The following is a 16697-nucleotide window of genomic DNA, read 5'->3' on the forward strand; positions in this document are numbered from 1 at the left end:
CAAGAAATAAAAGTAGGAAACATCTTTTAAAAACATGATAAATAATAATAATAAAAGCTTTATTTTTAGCCCACCTTTCCTGAGATCAAGGCGGGTCACAACAGCCAAAAACACAATACAATCAATATACAAAAAATTAAAATACAAAAAAATACAAAATCTCACAATATCTTAACAACAGTTAAAATCCAGTTAAATTTTTTTTCCAACTAGCACAAGATTACAAGAACAATGAGGAGAGAGAAGGAGGCAACATGGAATGTTAGGGGTAAGCCTGCTGGAACAAAAAAGTTTTAAGCCCCTTTTTGAAGTGTTCCAGGGAGGTGGCTGAGCGGAGCTCATTCGGAAGCGAGTTCCAGAGGATGGGGCCAGAGATAGAAAAGGCCCTCTGAGTGGTGGTAGAATATCTTGCCTCTGGGACACGTAACAATTGCTTCCTAGCAGATCTGAGTGTGTGGGGCGGAATGTATGGGGAGAGGCGGTCCTCCAAGTACCCTGGGCCCAAGCCATATAGGGCTTTATAGGTAATAACCAACACCTTGTACAGTATTGTGCCCGGAAGCGAATAGGCAGCCAATGGAGATCTTTCAGAATTGGTGTTATGTGACTGGTCCTGGAAGAGCCAGTGACCAGTCTCGCTGCCATGTTTTGAACCAACTGAAGCTTCCGAGTATGGTACAACGGTTGCCCCATGATGGCTGCATAGGAAGATTTTGGATGAGTTGAGATTAAAAAGAGGCATGTAACAGAAATGGAAGAATGGCCAAAGCACAAAGTCTAATTGAATAGCCAATATTTGTAGGGAGAAGGACAGGAAGAAGAAAGCTCAAAATGACATTAGGGTTTCAAGAAAGATTAAGCATAATAAAAGCATTTTTTCCATCTATGTTTGAAGTAAGAGAAAGAACAAGGATGAAGTAGGTCTACTATGCAGAAAATGGTGATATAATAATAGGTGATACTGATAATTCTGATTAAATGTTTGAGAGAAACTTCCTGATGATAAATGCTGTTGGACAGTGGAATGGACCACCTCAAAAGGCTTCTAAACAAAGGTTGAACGGCCATCTGCTGATGCTTAGGTATGGATTCCTGCAGTGTCAGCAGATTGGACCAAATGACACTTGAAATCACCTTCTAATTTTACAATTATTACAGGGTGATAAAACACATTTGGGGTGCTGTTGTTTTTTAAATAGAGGGATGAACTGAAATTTTCTCAAGGAGAACATTCAAGAATTTTAAGAAGAACTTGAGTTCATCTAAAATAGTTACCTCCAAAGTACCCCAGATAAAATCTGTAGATACTTTATACCATAGAAAGGTTGCTAGTTTTAAAATATATGGTTTATATTTTCAGAGAGCCTAGAACGAAAGTTTTATCACAGGCTTAAAAGAGCAGTTCTGTGGTCAGTTACATCTAGTACTGTATAATCAGTGCAGGGAAATAAGAAATCTTTTCCCACAATTGTGTCACATACTCCCTCTAGTGTTTATTTTTGGATGTAAGCACAGACAAATCCTGGAGTCTAATTGGAAAACATCCCATTAATAGGATTAAATACCTTGTCACTGGATAAGTAGTACATGGCAAAATCTGTGACACTCATGGAAATTAGGACAGCACACAGCCCTGCTCTTTCTTGAGGCCAGAAACAAATTTGCAAGAGGACACATCGGCACTAATGGTAAATAGAGTGTCTTGGAGATTCTATGATTAATTGATATTTTTCTTCTTTTAAAAGAAATGTGCTGGCCATCTGCCATTACTGGGCATACATTTATAAATCAATGACCTACAGCTGTATGTTTATGTGGCAGTTGATTTTGTTACTATTAATATGAAAGTGGTATACTGTATTTTCTTTTCTTTTTTTAAAAAAAGGAGAAATTAAAATAAACTTGTGCCATTCTCCTCAATAAATGAAAATACATGTATAATAGGAAATTTCAAAAAGTAAAAAAGTCTTCTCAGAAATGTATTTATATCAATGAGAAAGTAAAGACTGTGTGAACAACTCAGCCCAAGGTAAGCAATTTGAAATCGCCACTAATTTCATTTGATGGGTGAATATAGTATTCTAGAACATGCAGTGATGATGATTAGCCAGAGATTTTGTCATTAACTCCAATAGGAGATTGATTAAAACTTTTCATGCCCTTGTAAAGTGTCATTTTAAATAAAACTGAATGGGTCATTAGAACATGGAATCAGGAGACAAAAATTGATCTCAAAACTGTGTATTAATGTTGAGAGAAAAGATAACTAACTGCATAATATTTCTTTATTAATTCTCTTAGTGAGAGTTCCATCTAAGGGCACCTGAAAACTATAACGCACAAGATATTCTACTGTAATCATTCTTAACACAGCAAAAATGAAGTTTTTACTCATCTTAATGTACTTACTATGGCTGAAAGGACATCACTGTGCACCTATCAAAGAAGAAGAACTAAATGATGTGGAAAACCTTAAAGGTATGTATTTTTTATACCTGCCTGAATAGCTGCCTGCCTGCCTTCCTTCCTTTACACTTTTCTCTTTAATGGCCACCATCTTGTGAGACTCATAAGGACACGAAAAAACAGGTTCAGAATTAAGCATGAGAATTTCTACATCCTCACTAGGGACATAACCTCATGACTGACTAATACAGATTAGTTATCCCTTCATCCTTTTTTTTTAACTGTTCTGTTTTAATAGCAATGCTACCTTCTGCGAGTATGAAACCAGGGTGTGTTAGCTATATTATATTAATTTCTATAGTTATTAACAGGAACCATAAGTTTTGAGTGCATTATCTAATTATGGAATTATTAGAATAATCTCTAAATCAAATAAAGAGAATAGTTTACTTTGACATTAATAATAATAATAATAATAATAATAATAATAATAATAATAATACATTTACATCCCGCCTCTCCCTATGGATGGAGGTGGGTTACAATACATTTCAATAAAACACAAAAATATACAAAATACAAAGAATACAAATTACAAAACAAAACCAACCCTACATAATCCCCTAACCCTCCCCCATGAACAATAACAATAAAAATAAAAATACAGATTAAAAATAGTTAAAACCGACGGACAGAAGTGAGGTTGCTTAGAGTAGACAGGAACCATCTATATTAGTTTAATATTAACAAGGATACCAATTAACAAGGGTACCCATAAAGACCATTCATATCTCTCCATTGTAGCCTGGATTTCAGTACATTAATATTGTCTGATTTCTCTATCCTTATTCTTATTATGAAATAGTACAAGCCATATGGAAAGAAATCTGTATAGGTTCTGCAGTGAAATTACATATGTTTCATTGTCACTTGTGATTATTTGTAACAGCTAGTTATATTCATACAATTTTGTATATAAAAGAATTTTTTTCCTGTAAGAATCCTATCCAGAAATAGCTTCTATATAGGAATGTCTGTGGGTCAGAAGAAGGAAGGTTTTAGTACATTCAAATTGTGCTGTGGGCTTCCCATAGGCATTCAGTTTCAATAAGTATCCAACAAAAGTAGTGTCAAACTGGATTATTTCTGCAATGTGATTTGGATCACAGACATGGAAATTCAGAAATAGTTACTGTATACATATATCTGTAGTGGGAAGATTGTGACCAAGTGACCCATGTGTGCCATTCAGCCTGCTGTCTAGCTGCCAAACCCTCTTATAGTTCTTTATTTTAAAGAACCTCTCAAATAAAAGAAGAGGACTGTTCTCTGCAAGGAGACACATGATCATCCTAAATACAGAAAAAGAATTTGGGGAAGTTCATTTTTGGACTAACCACGGTGGGGTATGATGAGTCTTATTGTTCAAAAAAGTAACTTTTCTAAGTTCTGTCTAGGGTTTGTATTCAACATCACTCTAGTAGATCCTATCTGATCTTGGAAGGCAAGCAGGGTCAGCCTTGGTTAGTACTTGAATGGGAGACTGGTGCTGGAGGCTATGGGGCGGTACATACTGGCCCTTTGCAACGTCCTCATCATGTGCTAGGGTTGCCTCGAGGCACTCCGGCCACACACCCTCAACCCTAGCATGTGATGAGGGTGTAAAAATGGCAGTGCTCTGTATACATGGTGCCGCCATTGTTACGCAAGCGCCATGTGGCATCTGCATGGCGCCACACGGCACTTGAGTAACCAGTGTGCCAATGTGGCGGCTGCGGCTTCCCTCCAGCGGAAAAACAGGTGCTGGGAGGGCACCCTTTTTGGGTGGTCTGTACCGCGCCTATATTTCAGAGGAAGGAATTGGCAAAACTACCTTTGAGTATTCCCAAGAAAACCCTATGAAATTCATGGGGTCACCATAAATCCACCGGCCACTTGAAGGCAGATACACACACACAAAGGAATTTATGAAATGTATTCCTACAGTCCATCCTTCCCCCACCCCTGAAAAAGTTCTCCTGAGGATTATGAGCTATGATGGGGAGGTTAAGAAAGAAGATATTTGAAAACATGTGCCTCCATGTTAGCAGAAGTGCCACCTGTAAAAATGTACCTTTACTCTCAGTTTCCTGTGCTAAAGCCTGCACTGTTTAGGATGGTACTGTGACCAACAGGATAGACTTTGGTGAGGAAGGCTGTGCCAGTACATGCCAGTGGAAGTGGAGAAACTGCTATCAAAAAGTATCTTCTGTCAGAACAAAGTTACGTACTGCTCTTATAATATAACAAGTGGATGAAAATATAGTCAAAGGGACTGCTATGTTAGTCTAGTTCAGCCTAAAGATATGTAAAGGAATTCTTTAGCACCCTTGACACAGAGAGCAGCAGAAGTTGTAAGGAAATAGCAGCACGATCGTGCTTTTTCTGAAAGTTTGTCAAAATCCCACTGTCTGTACGGCCTGCTCCCAAGGCAGGCTAGATATCCATGGGCAGACTGACCAGTGTGTTGTCAAGCCACGCTGCTGGATGGGTTTTTTCTGGGTCACCTTCCCACTATGCATGTGCACCATCACACAAACACACCATCTGCAAACTCCAGTTTCTTCCCTCTTCCTATCCAGGTGCCATTCCATTGGATGGCTGTACTTTTGATTGCACACAGTTGCGCATGTGATGCTCTACCAGTACAGGGCATCAGTACATCAGTGTGCAAGTGATACATTGGCAAAGCACAATCATGGATGCCCCCATGAATGCCCTCTTAGCCACATGCGCCCCCCATTGGACTTTCTGTTTTCTGTACATTACAATTACATCCTTTGGAGTTGTCGCATTTTCATTTCTTTGCTTTGCCACAGCCCCACACTGGCACTGGGCTGTTTATGTGTAGGTGCAAAGATATGCATTTTTCCAGCTGAGCTGGAGTATCCTGGCTTCTTTTTGTGCTGGTTTTTAGCCCTGGGTGAAGTTTCATTTATATTTCCACCCACTTTGGAGGTGTGTGTCATATAAATGCTCCAGCTTCAAAATGGTGGGAAGCAGTTTTATTTTGCCTGTATGTTTCACCCCTGAAAGGAAAATATATTTCCAGTATAAGCTTTCATGGAATCCATAAAATTATGCTAGAAATTTCTTTTTCTTACTTAGTTTTCAAGGTGCTACAGAATTCCCTTACATCATTTTGGGCTGATGAAAACTGAATGCTACTTGGTGAAAGAAAAGCAAAGATACAATTCAGGGGAGGGTGCAGTATGAAAACACCCGTTTGCAGTTTCATATGTGACAAATTGTGTACTTATTTCTATAGTTCCACTGGATAGGAATGGAATTTCCATTAAAGAGGAATAAATTGAAGTTACACATTTCAGAGTTCTGCTTGATAACACATCTTTTGTTTTGCCAAAATGGCCTAGATGAATTGCTAATGAAGTTGGTTGGCACTTTGCCACTAGGAACATTGCCTGATTTTTTTTCACAATCCTGCTGATTTGTATAAAATATAATTTATAAATTTTAAATTATATTTCTAAATAGAAAAAGGAAGATTCTTTATTTTAAAACAAATGCATCAATTAAGTTGAAACATAGAGCATTTGAGAAGCATGAACAACATCTGGTTGATGGATTCCATATTCTCTGCTTTTATATACACTAGGGATTTTGATCTTGTTAGACAGAAATACAACGACCCACTACTATTTATTTTTTATCTAACCGGAATGTGTTAATTACAATTCAGTATTTAGGTCACAACATAAGAGATGGTTCATTTTTTTAAATGACATTTTCCTCCTTAGTTTTGTCTGATGTTGGAGAAAAATATGTAGATGAAGAGGTAAAGAAAGCATTGATTGGCATAAAGCAGATGAAAATTATGATGGAAAGAAATGAAGTCAAGCACATGGATTTGATGAAAACCTTAAAGAAGAGCAGTGAGGAAAAAGAGGTAATGTGTTAATATGTATGCAAAAACTCTTTTCAGTGTTGGACTAATGACGTTTTAGAAGTATGTTAGTGCATTATTCTTTCTAAATGCTGTCCTTGTGACTCAGAAATAGATGGAAAACATTTTTTATCCATGTAAGTTCTGACTGGAGGGTCTGTTCCATCTGATTTTTAAATGGGTGTGCTTCACTATTAGCAGCCATACTGTAAAAAAAGAGGAGTAAATAAATTCATGGGGTCACCATAAGTCTGCAGGTGACTTGGAGACACACATATATGCCCACATGCATGCACATATCTCATGAACATGGGGTAGGGCTGTTATATGAGAAGGTAACGCTGAATTTGAACCAGCCTCTTATTTCCTGTAGTTCTTGTTCCAGTTCTGTTTTCTGTGGTATCCCATCTATTTTATCCTGTATTCTTTATTTTATATGATGTCCTATCCATACTGGGGGAAAATCCTATGATCTATGGAAGATTGTAAACCATTTTGAAAGTGCTGAGTTTACTGATAAGCGGTATAGAAATGTGCATGCTATGTACATGCTATTTTTCATGTTGTGAGCTCCAACAACCATGCTGTTTGGGGATGTATGTGACAGTAGTGCTCCCTCATCCTTCAACCCATGTGGAGGGGACTAGATTGGAAAAAGTCTCAAACATACCCATCTACTGTCAAATCCAGGACTGGAAGGGTAGAGCTGGACTGTTGTAATCAAGCACAACACCTCAAAAAGAAATACGGTCAGCCCTCCATTTCCATGGATTCTTTATCCACAGATTCAGTCATCCACAGCTTGAAAATGTTCAAAAAATATACACATTCCCCCCAAAAAATCTTATTTTGGTCTTTTGTACCTGTATAAAGGACACCACTTCACTATGCCATTGTTTTAATAAGACTTGAGCAGCCACAGATTTTGGTAGCCACTGGGACCCTGGAATCAAACCCCAGTGGATACCAAGGGCCCACTGTATAGCCATATGGTCATAATTGTCCCCAGAGCCAGCTAAATGAAGGTCACATTTCACCTATGGGACACATCCTTTGCTCACAGATGATCCCAAGCACCTCAAAGCTGAGAAAGAATGATGCCTGAAACTGGAGAAACTGTCATTCAGAGTAAATAATAGTGAAGTTCAACTCAGTTGAAGGCAACTTTCTCTGTTTCTATGACGCTGTGCCCTTCTCCTCACACTCAAGAGATTTTGTTGCATCATCTAACATTACTTACTTTCTAGTTTTAGCTTCAAACAGGAAAAATTGGCACTATCCTTGAAAAAGGAAATGCAGATAATATCTGTTGAAGATGATTGCGCAAACAATTTATGAGTACTAGGCTAGATCAGTATTTTAAGAACAGAGCATAACAATTGAGGAGGAAGTTTATAACAGAGCTGAGCTGAGCCAGATGTTGTAAAAATAAAATAAAATATATCATGACACCAATTAAAATCTAGTCACTATAACTAATTTCTTCATTAGGAGGCTGTGAGACTTATGAATGAAGTGAAAGAAAGGCTGGAAGAAGAAGAAAACATGTGCCAGGGATCTTTGAAGAATCTATGGGATGAATGCAAATCTTGTCTTGAAAGCAACTGCATGAGATTTTATACTACCTGTCGCCACGGTTTTTCCACATTTACAAAGAAGGTAACCTGTGAGTGCTGCACAGAGTGTGGTGGGGAAGCTGCGTGATTACATTCCTTTCTGTCATTGTATACTCTCTCAAAGCATAAGAAATGAGTAGAATTTACCAGGTCTCATTTTTTTAAAAAAATGTTAAAATAGATTTTAAAATCAAGAGCAATGATTGCTAGAATCTCCAAATGAAAAGGGGAGCTAAACAGGATTTTCAGTGATAAGATGCTTGTGCTGTGCCGAACACATTTTTGAAGATCTTCCCTTTGATTAAAAGGAACAGACTGAGAGATATAATCAGATATGTGCAGACTAGCTTGGCTCCATCATAGCTACAGACCACACAACTTTCCTCTGCGCTGCAAAATTGACTGTAAAGGTGAATTAATGTCATGACTGAGCTGAAACACTTCTCAGGCCTCAGAAGTCACTATTACTCCCATTTACATATGCATAGGATTATGCCATAGAATTATCAGAATTAGAAATGTGTATATATTGGATTAGAATTTTCTGTAATGATAATCATTGTCAGATTATCATATATAGGACTAAATCCTATTTTTGTCCTAACTAGAATAGATCTACAGAAGTGCTTATATTTTCCTGTGTGTTGGCTCAGCACTGAACAATTGATTCAATGGGTCTACTCTAGCTGAGACTAACTAAGAGGATTCTGGCCATGATTTATTGTTTGGTAAAATTTGTACAGCTATCCTCATTTATTGGATTAGTACTGAGGGCAACTGAGGCCCTCCAGATGCTGTCAGATTGACTCCCAGCATCCCTTACCACTGACTATGTTGACTAAGGCTCATGGGGATTGCAGTCCAACAATCTCTGAAGCTGCCCACACCTAGATCAGAGTACATCTCAAGGGAGAGTGGCCTAGTCCTTGAGATATTTTGTACTAGCCATAAACTCCAGCCAACATGGCCTAAGATCAGGGATTGTGGGAGCTGTGATCCAAAACATCTGTAAGACATCAGGTAGTCTATCCCCAAAAGGCTGAGATTTATATGTGGGTAAATTTGAAGTAGTCCTTTGTGAAAGTTTCTAAAGAACTGCATTTGACTGACTTGCTGACAGCAAATGCTTTCTCCCCATTCCTACCCCTCATAGATTGAAGACTTTTTCAAGAAAATGACTCCATTATCACTTCCTGTGTATGAAGTTCAAGGGAAAGACCTCCAGTTTTATCAGAAACCTGAGAAAGAGGATGCCCAACTTGTACAAATGGAGAACCTGTTTAACCAGCTGTTATCTGACATGGGCACAATCTTTGAGAAAAGTTTTGTTTTCTTCAAACAGATGCAAAAAGAATTTGACCAGTCTTTCCAAATGTATTTTATGTCTGAGCCAGACTTTATAGACCCCTATTTTTTGCCAGCTTTTCCTGAGGAATCCTCAAGAAACACTGGCTTTCCCAAAGAGCCAGGCTTCCTTCAGCTCGTTTTTGACTTCAGCAAAACTGTCCTAGAAGGTGTTGGTGAAGTGATTACTGAAGCATTTGAAGGATACCAAGAAAGTGCAAGAGAGTTGGTAGAGCAACTTAAAGGTAAAGGCAAATTAAAGTTGTTGGATATGTATAATTCACATTTTGATATTGGTGCAACCAAATCTTGACTCCACTCCTAAGCATTTATAATACATTGGCTTGTTAGGCTGGTGTAACATTGCTGCAGTGCCAGCATAGTTATAATGCAGCGGTTCTCAAATTCTGGTCCTCCAGGTGTTTTGAACTTCAACTCCCAGAAGCCCTAGTCTTAATTAAAGATTAAGAATTCTGGGTTGAAGTGTCAAACACTTGGAGAACCGAAGTTTGAGAACCCCTGGTATTGTATATTATTATACTGTACTGGGTAGACCTAAATATATTCATACATTATTGTGGCTTTATTTTGAATAGGGATGTTTGAAGAGATGAGGTTGTGTCCTGAAAAGCTTTAAAATATCATAATTATTGAAATATGATGTGGAATGGATTACACAGATATGGACCATGCTAGACACAAAACTTACAGTGTTCAAATATGGAATTTCTTTGAATCACATAGAAAGGGGTAGGGATGTGTGTATTTGTGTGTGTGAAGTACAATTTCTTAAGTAAAATAAAACCTAAATGAGGAATGTAAAAACCTCTCTTACTTTCTCATAATTCTTTCCCCCAGATGTTTTCCTGGCAGCCAGGATTCTTGATGCCAGAGATAGCCCATGCTAAGAAAGAGGAAAGTGATTTGACAGGATAGTGGTGGTATAGGAAGAATTCAGGTTTGCTCACTGGTGCACACATTGTGTTTTTAAATGCTGGTTCCCTGCCATTCTTTTTCTACATAACTGGTGCTGACCCCTCTTTCCGCACTGTCAAATTGCCCTTGTTTGGCCCTGAGAAATATGTTGGCTGCTTTCAAGGCGGCTGCCTTCATGCTTGCTTTGGGATATAACTCACCCAATATCATATTTGATTTAATGCTGTTTACATCCTCATTCATGTGGCAAATTTTATGTACCTCAGTAATGGTATGTGTATTGTGTATGCCACTCTAGATTCCAACAAAAGTGGGATGTTCTCTAAGAACACATCAGGGCATGAAAGAACGCCATGCAATCAGCTACGTCAGAACTTATCAGGATGCCCTCAGTTCCATGAGAGATGCCACGAATGTCAAGATGATCTTATACGAGGTAAATTGCCCTGTCCAAGCTAATTGCAGGGCTATACATTTCTATATGTTCTATCACATTTTCCTTCAACTCTGGAGCAATTTCATGCACAATGGTTACGAGATGATGAAAATTAGGTTGAGAGATTCCTTAAATCTTTCCTAAGAAGTGTGCTCGATTTTGTTTTATTTGTAATATTTAGTCACACTCATCTTCTAGAGAAAATTGTCTGTCTGCAGACCATATGAAGAGCGTTTGTTTAGGTCTAATCTACACCGCAGAAATAATGCAGTTTGGCACTGCTTTAGCTGCCATGGGCCCATGCTATGGAATCCCAGGATTTGTAGTTTGGTGGAGCACCAGAGCTCTCTGACAGAGTAGGCAAATTATCTCACAACTACAAATCCCAGGATTCCATACTATTGAGCCATGGCAGTTAAAGCAGCGTCAAACTGCATTATTATTTAACCGCATTAAATCTGCAGTGCAGACTTAGTTAGGGGAATAGCAAAAACCTTTCTTCTTGCCTAGCTGCTCAGATTCATGAGGCTATGATCCTCCTTCTCAACAAAATATATGTATCTGTGAGAATCATATATTACAATCTATACTAGAGTTTGTCTTTAGTAAATGCACCTATTGAAATGTCAAATTAATTTTGTTGTGGAATTATTATTATCCTATGAAATTGTTGGTTCAAACAAACGGAACTGATGGGTGAGTTGCAAAGACTTGTCAGAATCCCTTCCTACACTGCTTCTGTGAATATAAGAAGAGGCTGCTAAATTGGTCAAGTCACATATGCAATAAATGTTGCACCCTAGGAAACCCTCACCATTCTGAGAACTGTGGGCATATGATGACTTCTGTCTTCTAATGCATGGTGTTTTTGTGTACATAAAAAGATGCACCGGAAGTATAAATGAGCTTGGCTGACTTTAATTTGTAGAAAAGATTTTTGGGAGGGAGCAAAGTGGACAGAAGGAAAGGGACAAGGACGTAGCCAGGGGGGGTTGGGGGGTCGGGACCCCCCGTATCAGGCCCTGGGGGCGTTCAAGCTCCTTCCTCCCCCCCTCCCCTCCATTAAAACCACGGCGAGGGAACAGAGGAAAGACAAAACAAAAGTTCCCCTTTTCCCTCTGCTCCGTGGCTTTATTGGAGGGGGGAGGGAGGAGGGAGGAGGAAGGAGCTTGAATGCCAGTTGCAAGCTCAGAGAGAGAGAGAGAGAGAGAGAGAGAGAGAGAGTCCCTGTGACTCCTTTCGCTTTTGTTTCCTTCAGAGTCCGGCTTCCACTCCTCCTCCTCCTCCTCCTCCTCCTTCCCCTTCCTCCCTTGTGTGCCTTTTGCAAAAGAAGGAAGAAGAAGGAAGGGAAAAAAGGAAGAATAAGAGGGAGGGAGAACTGAAGAAAAGAAGGAAAAGAAAGGGAGGAAGAGGAAGGGGAGAAAGGAAGAAAGAAAAAAGGAAGGAAGGAAGCTTCTAAAAGGAAATATAAAAGAAAGAAAAGGTCACTTCTAACTTTTAGCTGTTATATCCATGTACAATATAGTATAATAATAATAATAATAATAATAATAATAATAATAATAATAATAATATCATCCCTTACCCAAAATGCTGAGGATTAGATGTATTTTGGAGTTTTTCAGATTTTGGTATATTTATATACAGTATGTCTAATGGGATATACTGGGAGATGAGATCCATGTACTGTATGTTTCATATGCATCTCATAGACATAGACTGAAGGTAATTTAATGCACAATATTTTTAAAATAACGTTGTGCTTCTGCATACAGTGGTACCCCGGGATACGAATTGATCGCGTTACGAAATTTCCGGGATACGAAAAAGTTCCATTGGAAAAAACTGTTCCGGGATACGAATGTTTTTTCGGGTTATGAATTTTTTTTCGGCGCGAAATTCAAACGCGCGGCTTGCCAGCACTAACGGAAAGCCCTTTTCGGCTTGCGAAATGCATCGGGTTACGAACGCCGCGGCGGAACGAATTAATTTCGTAACCCGAGGGAGCACTGTACTGAGCTTCAGCAAAACCCTGAGACCACTATGCCTTGTATAATTCAATAATTCAGTAATTGATCTAAACCTTCAGGATTTCCAAGTTTCCTTGAGTTGGGGGTCAGACCAGATGCTCTCAGGGTCAGTTTGGGGTTTTGGAAGTCCAGAGAAAGGAGACTCAGACTCTACTCTGGACATTTCTCCTGAGAATGGACTCATGTTTTCAAAAACAGTCATTTCTGGATTTTTGCAACAACAAAAAAGAGGTGGGTCTGTGATGCAAAAAGGCAAGAGGCTTCCTTCCAGCCTTGTTTTCTCTCTTTTTTAAAAGACAAATAGAATAAAATACAGTTAGCTGGCCCTTTTTCAGCATGTCACTGGGGATGCTTTGATGGAGAGTTCCTGCATGGCAGAATGGGGTTGGACTGGATGGCCCTTCGTGTGGTCTCTTCTAACTCTATGTTTTTATGATTAATTAATTAATATATGGAATCAATCTAAGATGATGAATCGTGGCTGTGGAGTCCTATGGCCCTGCTCCAGGCAATGCTAGACTGCAGGCCCCATCATCCAGCAGCACCACAGACTGATGGGAACTGCAGTTTAATAAGGCTGCACACTGCAGAAATAATCCAGTTCGACACTGCTTTAATGCTATGGAAAATCCTGCGATTTGTAGTATGTTGTGCCACCAGACCTCTCTGACAAAGGAGGCTAAATGTCTCACAAAACTACAATACCCAGATATTGTTGTTGTTGTTATTTTCTTATATCCCGCCTTTCTCCCAATATACAGACTCAAGGTGGTGATTTTCCATAGCATTAATCTATAGTATATCTTTCTACAATGTAGATGGACACCTCCATTACATAATTTGTTGAGGATGCTTTGACTGGGAGTTCCTGCATGGCAGAATGGGGTTGGACTGGATGGCCCTTCTAGGGGTCTCTTCTAACTCTATGATTCCATGATTCTGTAGCACTCTGAGCCTACTGTGATTTTAATAGTTTTTAAACGTATAAAGGTATAAAGTCTTATAATGTAAGCCATGCACTGATGGACTATTGCACTATAATTTTTTATTGATTGATTTTATACCCTGCCTTTCTCCCAAAATAGGATTCTCTTAAAGGGGTTTGTTTAATATAAAAAGAAAGGAACGTATAATGGCTTGGAATTAAAAATTATGGTAGATAGATAGATAGATAGATAGATAGATAGATAGATAGATAGATAGGTCTTGGAATTAAAAGGTGTGTGTGTGTGTGTCTCAAAATTAAAAATCCCTCTTGGAAGTGGGAATGAAATGTGTGGATGCAGCCTGGGTTCGTAGCTCAGCTCAGATGTTGGAATACAGTGTCTCAAAGCATGAGCAGAGTGTCTCTGAGCATGAACAGAGTGGCTGCCGCTCATTGCTGGAGCAGCTGCACTTTGCTTTATCGAGCTGAATTTATCTGATGTAAACACCTTCAGAGGAAGGACTCAGTTTGCATCTGCACTGAAAAAATAATCCAGTTTGATGCCACTTTAACTGCCCTTGGCTCCATGTTGTGAAATGCTGGGATTTGTAGTTTGTTGTGGCACCTGACAGATGACTCAACTACAGTTCCCAAGATTCCATTGCACGAAGCCATAACGGAAGTTAAAGTGGTGCCATCGAGATGTCGAGGGTAAACGCTCGACCCTCTTTTTGTGTCTTGGGGCTCTTAGCCTCTCAAAATGGTGGCACTTAGTCTTGACCCCCCCCCTTCCCAAAATCCTGGCTACGTCCTTGAAAGGGAGGACTTGTCAAAGAGAGTCTTCTCTCCCTGTGCACCAGGGGAAATGCTCCACTGGATCAGAATTCTTTCACAAACAGAAGAAGCCCTTCAACTGTTTGATGAAGATCCTGGATTCAAGCCTATGAATCCCAACCAAACAAATGTATTCAGGGTTGTTGCGAACAACAACTTTGTGCAACTACTCTGGGCTTTAGTCTGAATTTTAAAGGAACTATCCTTTTGGGTGGGTGGAAGAAAATAAAGTTCAGCAGCTTGGGTACCTCCTTTAAAGTTTGGACTAGAAACCAGTGAAAGCATCACTTCATTGATATGGAAGCCACCAGCTTTCACCTATTCAATGAAAAGAAAAACAGTTGAATACTAGGTACATGGCATGTGCAAATGTTTCTAAGTTCATTAGACAACTTCTGAATCTTCTTAAATGAGTGTTTTTACATTTTGTTTGATTCTTGTACAGTTTGCCCCAATGTCCCTGAACTACATATCAAGTTTGATGATGCTTTTAAGCTGGTCAATATTTCTAGTGAGCAGTATCAACAAATTCTCCAGATGGTTCAGCGCCATACAGAAGACACATCCTACTTGTTGAATAAAATGAAAGAAAGGTTTGGCTGGGTCTCTGAGCTATCCAACATGACCATTGGACCTGAAAACATTTTCAATATAGTAAAGGTAAATGCCATACATTAAAAATGCAAGTAACCAGTGCACAATGATCTCTGTTCTCTCCATTTGACTGACATTTACCACTCTGGTATTACCTGAGGGAAATGTGGGGGTGTGTTATTTTTGTTCTTTGAAAATACTAAGCTCTGGTCAAGGTAGATTTTAAGTAGACTTGACAATCCCTTGATGATCTCAAACTCCAGAGCTTAGGTAGTAACCTACTCTAAATCCTTTTAGTGTGATGGATAACTGACCTGAATCACCGTCTGAAAGGAATGAAATGGCACTAACAGGTCTGAATGACCCCAGATTACTTTTCAAGATGAAAAGAGTTTTGCTAGTGGCTGGCATACACCTTCTTTAGATCAATATAACAAAATCGGAGCTCAAGCCAGAGGCAATATTATGAATCTTATTGCCACATAGGTTGCAAGTCATATAACACTGAAGTCGTTCGGAACTTTTCCCCAGTAACTTCCATATCAGTGGGATGGTGAATCCACTCCAGGCTTTAGCCTGAACTTTAAAGGAGGCATCCATGATACTGAAATCTTACTCTATATAGACTGAACACTTTGTATAGCTTCTTTAAAGTTTATCCTAGAACCTACAGCATGCTTCATCACCTTGCTGACATGGAAGCCATCAACTTCCATTGCTTTTTTCTCATTGGGTGACAAAACTGAAAACTTATCCAACTACATGATTTTAGACAACATTTTAAGTAGAGGACATATTATGATAGCATATTATTGCTTTCATCTACTACATCATGGTGCTAATGCAGTAGCTGACATGTTATTTTGCAATGTATGTAGGTTTTTGATTTTGTGTGGAGATATTGGCAGTTTCTATGCCAGTTAACTTGTTGGCTCACTCCAACCTGTATTGTTTTCAGGTATCATCAAATTCCAAAGGAGGTGAAGCTTCCAGTCTGAATGAAACGGTGGTAGATGTGAATATTTTGACTTCACCTACTTTTACAATTAAGGTCCCCCAAGATCTAGACACTGAGAGTTCTGAATTTATTGAGTATGTTGCTGGAAAAGCTTTACAACTTTACAAGAAAAATTTCTAGACATGGAAAGCTGATTCTTTTCACATTACAAATAAAAAAAAGTTAAACCATTATGTTTGACCAACTTTCTACACAGCACATGATAGGTATATTTTCCAGGCTCATACAGTGTGATGGATGCATTTTCTGTCCCATCCCCTTTATACAAATGTTAGCCATCATTCAATGCCATCTGAATTCAACTACATTGAACTACTCTGGGTTTTTTTCCTTCTTTAGAAGTTTTCTAAAGCCCCCCCCTTCCTCTGGTGGTGGTTTGTACTCCTGCAAACTTTAGGATTTCACCTTCTTCAAGCATGTAGCTACCTCTCTTTTGTGTGTAGTGTCATGTATGTATGAAGTTCCATCTATGCTAAAAAATACTATTAGTATTTTGCATTATTGGTAGCAAGGAAATGAATGGATCATTTCTATGTGAGTAGGATGCCTTTGCAAGATGACCTGGTGTATGAAAATGGTACTGTATAAGAGTAGACCTGATACTTAAGGCTAAGT

At 38.9% G+C, this 16697-nt stretch overlaps 1 protein-coding gene across 1 annotated transcript; it reads left to right on the forward strand.

The window, feature by feature from the left end:
- The first annotated feature begins 1651 nt into the window (after positions 1-1651).
- Positions 1652-16396, forward strand: LOC121917269 (clusterin-like protein 1). Its single transcript, XM_042443051.1, has 8 exons — positions 1652-1688; positions 2302-2478; positions 6204-6352; positions 7841-8008; positions 9119-9554; positions 10544-10681; positions 14916-15130; positions 16023-16396. Exons 2-8 carry the CDS (start codon positions 2379-2381, stop codon positions 16200-16202), a joined length of 1386 nt encoding a protein of 461 aa, XP_042298985.1. The 5' UTR covers positions 1652-1688; positions 2302-2378; the 3' UTR covers positions 16203-16396.
- Positions 16397-16697: the final 301 nt, after the last annotated feature.

The sequence above is a fragment of the Sceloporus undulatus genome, unplaced genomic scaffold (assembly GCF_019175285.1).
Source record: "Sceloporus undulatus isolate JIND9_A2432 ecotype Alabama unplaced genomic scaffold, SceUnd_v1.1 scaffold_14, whole genome shotgun sequence".
NCBI lineage: Eukaryota > Metazoa > Chordata > Lepidosauria > Squamata > Phrynosomatidae > Sceloporus > Sceloporus undulatus.

Excerpts from the sequence above, each read along its gene's own strand:
- LOC121917269 (XM_042443051.1), top strand. The coding sequence starts at position 2,379 with ATGAAGTTTTTACTCATCTTAATGTACTTACTATGGCTGAAAGGACAT. Across the intron at positions 6,353-7,840 it reads AGAGCAGTGAGGAAAAAGAG|GAGGCTGTGAGACTTATGAA; the intron begins GTAATGTGTTAA and ends TTTCTTCATTAG. Across the intron at positions 15,131-16,022 it reads ACATTTTCAATATAGTAAAG|GTATCATCAAATTCCAAAGG; the intron begins GTAAATGCCATA and ends TATTGTTTTCAG.